The sequence below is a fragment of the Carassius auratus genome, chromosome 29 (assembly GCF_003368295.1).
Source record: "Carassius auratus strain Wakin chromosome 29, ASM336829v1, whole genome shotgun sequence".
Lineage (NCBI taxonomy): Eukaryota > Metazoa > Chordata > Actinopteri > Cypriniformes > Cyprinidae > Carassius > Carassius auratus.
This window is the reverse complement of record NC_039271.1, coordinates 2,225,518-2,233,468: the sequence shown is the minus strand read 5'-3', so window position 1 is coordinate 2,233,468 and position 7,951 is coordinate 2,225,518. Positions and strand designations below refer to the sequence as shown.

General features: G+C 37.2%; 2 protein-coding genes across 3 annotated transcripts in view; one reads left to right on the top strand and one right to left on the bottom strand.

Annotated features, from left to right (window-relative positions):
- Window positions 1-102: 102 nt before the first annotated feature.
- Window positions 103-5,186, bottom strand: LOC113047840 (nuclear-interacting partner of ALK-like). Its single transcript, XM_026209168.1, has 10 exons — window positions 5,017-5,186; window positions 4,278-4,380; window positions 3,751-3,901; window positions 2,643-2,726; window positions 2,440-2,567; window positions 2,214-2,362; window positions 1,869-2,121; window positions 1,510-1,713; window positions 998-1,210; window positions 103-909 (listed from the first exon to the last, which is right to left on the bottom strand). Exons 1-10 carry the CDS (start codon window positions 5,148-5,150, stop codon window positions 838-840), a joined length of 1,491 nt encoding a protein of 496 aa, XP_026064953.1. The 5' UTR covers window positions 5,151-5,186; the 3' UTR covers window positions 103-837.
- A 1,622-nt stretch (window positions 5,187-6,808) lies between these two features.
- LOC113047838 (kelch domain-containing protein 10-like) overlaps window positions 6,809-7,951 on the top strand; it is an 8,024-nt gene continuing 6,881 nt past the window's right edge. For both annotated transcript variants that reach the window (XM_026209165.1, XM_026209164.1), the window contains exon 1: window positions 6,809-7,089. In XM_026209165.1, coding sequence (XP_026064950.1) covers window positions 7,005-7,089 — 85 coding nt within the window. In that variant the 5' untranslated portion in view covers window positions 6,809-7,004. The remainder of the gene's footprint in view (window positions 7,090-7,951) is intronic.

The following is a 7,951-nucleotide window of genomic DNA, read 5'->3' as shown; positions in this document are numbered from 1 at the left end:
ATTTGTTTTTATGATCAATTTTGGTACTAAATAACAAATAGTACAGCATTTTACAAACCATGTGAGTCAAAGGTTCAAAATCCATTTAAAATACACAAACAATGAAAACCAGCAAAAGGAACGCGTTTATTCAACTTAGGCAGACATGCACATTATTAACATGCATGATGCACCCCAAGCAGCACTTCCAGAGAAAGTGATTCAAAAGCAAAATCATTTATATTGGCACTGTTTTCTAAATATGGCATATATTTCACTGGGATGTGGGTAAAAGATGATAAAGGTAATAAACATCCTTTAAAAAAAAAAAAAGAGTGATAAAAATGTTGTTCAGCATATTCACATTTATGGAAGTAAATATACCTATTTATACAATACAGAAAAACACAAAAACCTAAAAACACTGGTTCTCCTCAGGTAAACTAGTTCTCAGAGCTTCACTAAAGCTTCCCTAAATGTAGGTTAAAACCCTGTGAAAGCCTCGTGTCCAGTGAGGCGGCGAGGACTATTTGGCTGCACATGTGAGGTAAAGAGCGTCGGTCTCCAGTCTCTTGATGTCCTAATGCGACTGGATGGGCCCAGATTCAAAACAGTGTGGTAAAGTTACAATTTCTGAGAAGAACTCTGCAGGGCTTTCCTGCTCCAAGCCGAGGTCTTTCATCACAGGCCGCTTGATCCATGTGGATTTACTGTCCCTTTCCCAACCAACCCCAATACATTAAACAAGACTCACTTGATCAAGAAGCACTCTGAAAACTACTGTCATTGTTACAAAGGACAGCATCCTACTATGATAACAATCACCAGGGTTTCCCAGTCCACCTTCTGAAACACAACTTACTGGGATGGGTAAGATACCTGCCACTGTCTGAATATCGAGAACACCCTTTTTGATTTGTCATGAGGACCCTGGATGGAAAAAAACAGGGCATTAGAGGAATGAAAAATGATTGCTTTGGCAAAATACTCAAGTACAAAGTTGTCATATTTGGTTCACCTGGGCTGGACTGGCCCCTACTGGACTGAGGCTTCTCTTCATGGATAGAAACAGAGTAAGCGCTGCTTTCCAGCCAGGCTGAGGAAGCTCAGCCTCAGAGCCAACACAGACAGAGCCTTCTAGATTGGCCTCCTCTCTTTCCACACTTACCCAAGGACACCAGTCTCTGTGCTGGGCTACTGGGTCAAAAACATTTCTGTGCATGGACCCTTCCTATAACAGAAAAACAAAAGTGCTTAAATGTGTTTAAAATTCAATAGATTTTATCCAAGTAAGTAACAAACACATAAAATGCATGTCGTAATATTATATTCTTCTATAGTAATAATAACTTTATATACAGTAATAATAGTAAGAAACCCTGTCTGTGCGTGTGTGTGAGATATATATATATATATATATATATATATATATATAGATATATCTATCTATCTATCTATCTATCTATATATATATATATATATATATATATATATATATATATATAAAAAATTATAATGGATCATCCTTACAGAGCCACTGGAAGAGGAGAGACGTGGGCGCTTTGTCTTTCGCTGAGGACTAGAGGGCACATCCACAGCCAGGTTTTCTCCTGGGCCCCTGCTGCGAGTCATGGGTCTCTTGCCCCTGGACAGGGGGCTGGGAAACTCCTCATGTGGAATAGGGGAGTCCCGGTTTCTGGTGTGGAGGACCTGTGAGGATGGTGTACTCTCCATCTATATGCATGAGTCAATGTTGACAAAGTTTAGATGGTTATGGCTAAAGAACATCAGTTGAATTTAATGGGAATATAATTGTTTACATGGAAAGTTTCTATTTCAAATTTTACTATATACATATATTGTATAACTTCAAAATGTATATGACCCACCTGCTCGGAGCGTGTGGGGTCCTGACTACGCAGCTTCATTCGACATGGAGTGGGGGACTGGGATGGTGAGGTGGGCATCCCCTTTTCCCCACTTGTGCCTTGAGATGGAGTCAATGCAGTAGAAGATGTTGGAGACTGTGGAGGATTTTCGATCTCTGAAACGGTCTCCATTTGAAAAAAGCTCCACATTCCCACCTTTCTCATGCAGTACGAACAAGTGAGGATAGGCAGATTCATAGCTTGGAGTGACGGGCTAAATAGAAACATGGCATAGAGTTGCGTGAAATAAAAATTTATCCGAAAATTTGCCAAGATTTCATTAAAGGTCACTGATTGGATTTTTACCTGGCTGCCCAACCACAAAGAGCTACGATACATGCTGCCACCTGTACAGAGAGTGGATCTGATGAGACCTTAGTAGGAGAACCACACTGCTTCACCTGTTCATCTTCAATCAGCTGTAGGAGAACACTTATGACATCTTCAGTCAAGGTCTGAGAGAGAAAAAAAACAATTATGAATGCATAGAAGAATCATTCTTGGACTTCCCTTTAAAAATATAATATCATACCATGGCTTTAAGTTGCTCTGGTTTCATAGCAGGCAGCTGCTGTTCTAGAAGGCAAGCACTTTTGAAACGGTCTAGAAAGGCACCGAGTAATAGCGTAGGCTCATTAACCGGAACCATCCAGAAGCGATCTGGAAAAAAACAACACTGTTGACTAGCAATGTCTGCTTAAGATTTCAGACAGACTAGTGGACCTCTCAAGATACCTGGACATGGAAAATCCGGCCAGGAACAGAATTTCTCATGTTGTGTTTGAAGCTGTTGAAGCAACTCTGAAATCCTTCCTTCATCTAAAAAAGAAAAGTTAAATAAGTGGATGTGTGCGGATACAAAATATGGCTTCAGTGTAGAATTTTATATATATATATATATATATATATATATATATATATATATAGAGAGAGAGAGAGAGAGAGAGAGAGATATATATATATATATATATATATATATATATATATATATATATATATATATATATATATATATATATATATATATATATTAGTGGTGGGCATAGATTAATTTGTTTAATCTAGATTAATCTCACTGTAATCTTGGAATTAATCTAGATTAAAATGGCTCATTTGAATTCTGCCAAAGGCATTCAGAATATGTGTGCTACCCAAATAAAATAAGGACTAAAAGTAAGTATTTTAGAACAGGTTTCTCAAGCCAGGTGGTGCATTAGACCAGGGGCTCATCTCCTGTTTCCAAAATGCACCAAAAACTGCTTGAGAAAGCTATGAATGAATTCCACATTGCACAAGGTGCAAACAACCTTACGCCTGTTTCAAACATAATCTGTCTGCAGTGCGTATGCGTTGCGTATTTTTGTTCCAGTAGCGGTGCGTCCTGTGTGAAAGCACAATAGTATGAGTCCGTGCTGCTTCTGCACCACATACGTAACGCACACTGCATACGGATTATGTGTGAAACAGGCGTGCGTCTTGTCGAGGTTTCCATTGGAAAGCTTCTTTAAAAAAAAAAATTCCCTGAAGCAAACCCGGCAGCTTCAGCTGCATCCATGTTAGGACATCACATTTGATGTGGTAATACACACAGGTTCGAAGACTCGTTCTCGCCCCCCACAGTGCAATTCGGTTAGGCATACATCCGCGCTAAAATATCAAGGTGAAAGTCATCATAGCTCACTTAGTATAGACCCAGCTCCCAACCCAACTTTGAGAATAGATTAACGGCTATATTTTTTTTAATCGCCTGATAAAAGTCTCCCGTTAACGCAGCAGGTTAACGCCGATACCGGCCCACCACTAATATATATATATATATATATATATATAGTCCAAAACTTACATTTCTGAAAGTCCAAGGTTGCTTGGATTGATGCACAGAGGAAAGCCTGGCAATTAGAACACTTCAGCATGTCACAGTCTACATTGATCCAGCCGTACCGTGCACATCTCAGCGGCGACAGCGCACGGGGCTTTCCGGCCCATTTGAGACAGTGCTTATGTCAAGGATGAATTTTGCAAAAGCAATAAATGATTGATCATCTTTTCTTCCATATTTTGACTTCTTAATAAGTGAAAAACATAGGGCAAGACGTGAATAATACACACAGCAACATTTCGTTAAGAAAGAAGAACTGTCAGTTCTGATTTCATGGCGACTAAGTCTGTCAGATTTCAGCTGATTTTTATAATCATCACAGATTGTCTGGCAAAGATGAATCATAATTGACTAGATGTGTGATGCAACATCTTGAAATCACTGAAGAGTCCAACTACTGAGTTTGATTAATCTATACCAGTAATGCACTTTATTTTGCAACACAAACTGGTTGCTGGTTTCTGACATCAAGGGACACTTCAAAAGGATATTGAGTAGGATTCCACTCTGTTGAAAAATGCTTCTTTGTTTGCTGCCTCACAAGGAGCTTTCCCAAGGCCATCTGGAGACAGTGTGTTTGGATCCTGCTGTGAACTGAGATGTGGAGAAGAAAGTGAATCAGCCTAGTATTATGCATAAACTATGGTACAAATGTTCCCGTTAATCCATATTTTCTCAGGCATAAATAGATCCCGAGTTACATTGCAGCATTGCAAGCACTTATTTAATTCCTACATGAAAAAAAAAATACAATGCATGCATTGGTCCAAAAACAATCAATCAATCTGCAGAAATATACATTTTAAGATTGATTGGGAACAAGGTGGTAGACCAGCTCCAACTACCATGCTTCAGAAAGTCAGCTTGACGAGCTGGTAGCTTGTTTGTTGCTAGTCAAAGAGGGTATACCAGTATGCATCAGCTAGAAACCAGCTACATGTTGACAGGTAGATTGTTAACTTGGTTTGTTTCTAGTCTAAAGTCTAACTGGTGGTCTTCTTTAGCTGGTGGATTTCCCAAGACTTACTAGCGGTTTAGTAAGTTAATGTTTATTTTGGATCACCCCCATGTTCCAAAACACAACTACCATGTTAGGTTCCATTTTCCACAAGGATTTTCAATAAAAAATTATCGGTTTGCTGTATTGTTAATCGTTCCTGTCCTGATGTCTTCGCGCTCATTCTTACCCTTTCGCAAAAAAAAAAAATTTCATTACAGAGAAACTCTTACAAATTTAACACGTTGTCTTCCGAAGCAACCCCTTCGTTGAGAAGTTCTCGCACTTTGAGGGGAGACACGAGTGGACTTTTGCTTTGTTTCTCGCCGTTTTCTGAGCGATTAAACCAGCCGCCGGGCGCCGCCATGTTCGGTGTCGGTCTCTAAACCCTCCCCCGCTGCATATGAATTGTCAACATTTTTACACACAGTTCCACCTCTTCCATTACAAAAATGTATCGTGGTAAACGTTTAAGAAGCTTTCTGTCATTTTTCAAAATTTCTTATTTTGATGACAGTGATTGCTAACACTAAAATTCTGATAGCTGAATTGTGGCAACATTTTATTCAGTATTTTTGTATACGCCAAACTGCCATGACCTTGTTTTGTTTTCGTCTAAATACTGTTCCTCTTGTTAGCATCTTAGTAATGTTAATCAGAGACAAACAAATACAAAACTATATGGTTTAACAACATGGATTATGAATTGTTTATTGTGAGGCTACATTATATAGTTACCATAGACTGTATGGTAGTTACATCCATTTTTAAAACAAACAGGTAGTTTGTGCAGTAAAGGATAACATTTGTTTTTCTGTAGTCACTTAGTAGGTAGTAGGTACTTATAGCTGAGATACAAGCTGCTGTTCTTGAGTTGGGCTGAGAACAAAAATAACCACACTAAGACATGTCTCATATTGTTGTTTGACACGACTGATTTTGAAGTAGAAGTGTGAAGACTTGAAATTAAACAGCTTCTTTGACATTCAGTGGAAGGAAGTGAACAGAATGCACTGTCATTGTATTTTGTGTTGTGAAAAGATTTCACATTTCATAAGTGCTTACTCGAATATATGCCTCTCTAAGCTGCTATCAATAAGCACAATTACTTAGCAGGTACATTTTGGAATTTGATTTAAAAAAAGTGTGTGTGCAAATATAAATAAATAAATAAATAAATAAATAAATAAATATATATATATATATATATATATATATATATATATATATATATATATATATATATATATATATATATATAATAAAATGTCTTGAACAGTTCACTTAAGACTTAACTAGTAAACAATAAGTCTTTGGCTGATGATACACAGGTCAACTTTTTGGGCAATGTTGCCATCAACAGGCAATAGACATTTGGTACCCATTCTCAATGTGAAAGAGCTCAAACACTGCTCAAAAAATTGCCCAGTGTATCATCAGCCTTAATGAATATAGGAAAGATAAAGCACCAGTATTGCTTAGATAAACGTGAGTCTCATGCAAAATCTTGTTTATTGTGGATTGGCCAAAATTTTAATCAGAAAAATTAGACTGATTATCTCTTACCTAACTAATAGTTGGTCAGTCTAGTTCTTCAGTCTTAACAGACACTGACCACAGTATTGCTTAGATAAATGTGAGACTGTCATGAAAAATATTTTTCAGTATTTGTTTTTTTAGGTAAACAGTCCCTATTTTTCTAATTTGGTGAATAATAAATACCCAATTAATTTTGAAATTAATGCAGGACATGGCATTTAGTATTACACTCTGATGTTTTTTTTTTTTTTTACATAAAATATCGAAAAACGCGAAATATAATTTATGCGACAAGCTACAATAATTTTGTATTTATTTATTTATTTGTATTGGACGTTTTAGGTCAGCTTGAAGTATTTAAGTCAAATCAGTCGATTTGGTTGTAAAGTTTGACGTTTACGATGAAGACTTTTATTGTGAAAGGCATAAAACCATCTGATTATATTCATTGCTTGTGTTTTTTTTTTTTTTTTTTTTTGTGGCCATCTTGGTTTTCATCAGCGTTTCTACCTTCACTTTCATTGCAAAGGACCTCCTGACCGGCCATCTATTTCGTTCAAACGTCTCTTCGCGGGAAGCATGGGCTGAGTTCTGCTCTGCGGTCCTCTGTCTGCTGAAGGAAGCCCCGTCGTCTGCTAATGCGTGACTGTAGTTGGATGATTTCAGCGTGATTCTCGGAGCGATGTCTGCCGCAGAAGGAGCTCATAGCCCGGACAGACTCAATCAGTTTGAGCAGCTGTCTGGAAGGCCTCCGCTAAGAGCTGCAGGTCAGTGAGAAGTCAGTTAACAGCTTGAATTAAGCACAAACATAGCAATATTTTCCTCCATGAACATCCATTTCTATCTCATTTCTATCATAATGTAAAGCACAGTTATTTTGTATTTTTACATATAGCGCTGCTAGCATTTAGCGTTAGCCGTGTCGCTAATGTCTTTGTTTTGATTACAAACTTTATAAATGCACATGTGTAATTATTATATTTATCACATGTCATATTTGGCAAAAGGCTGTGCATTGTCACGTTTTGTTAGTCTGTCTGTAAAAAAAGTTTAATTAAATACTGGTAACGTTAGCTTGTAGATTGAGTCTGACAAGTTCATTTGCATTTTAGCTAACGTTACATCTGTCAGACTTATTTTATTTATTTAGGATGTAAATGAAGAGGATAGGAATATTTTTAAATACTTTTATACCTGCTTGTAACGTTTTCTTATTTTTAATCAGGTCTTTGATCAGCTTGTCATTGTTTGCAGATTAAAGTTTTAAACAAAACTGTTTGGAATAACTTTGTAATCGTCAGCATAGTGATCTACTGAAATAAATAGGGTAAATTTGTTACTAAAGTATTTATTTATATTTGTAGATTAAATGTAAACGTTCAGATCTGTTTGAATGTTTGACTAAATGATTTTTAATGCACACCAGCAGTAAAAAGAATGAATGTGCCGAGGCTCATACACAGAATTGCTCTATGTTTAGTGTAATGTTTATAGTTCAGGGATGTATTTCACTTGGCTGTTTGTTTGGACTGTTAAATAGTGCCACAGATCAGCACATGGGTAAATACAACTCCATGAGTAAATAAAAGTCTGTCTCCGTCCTGGGGTCTGGATCTACTCAAAGTCACA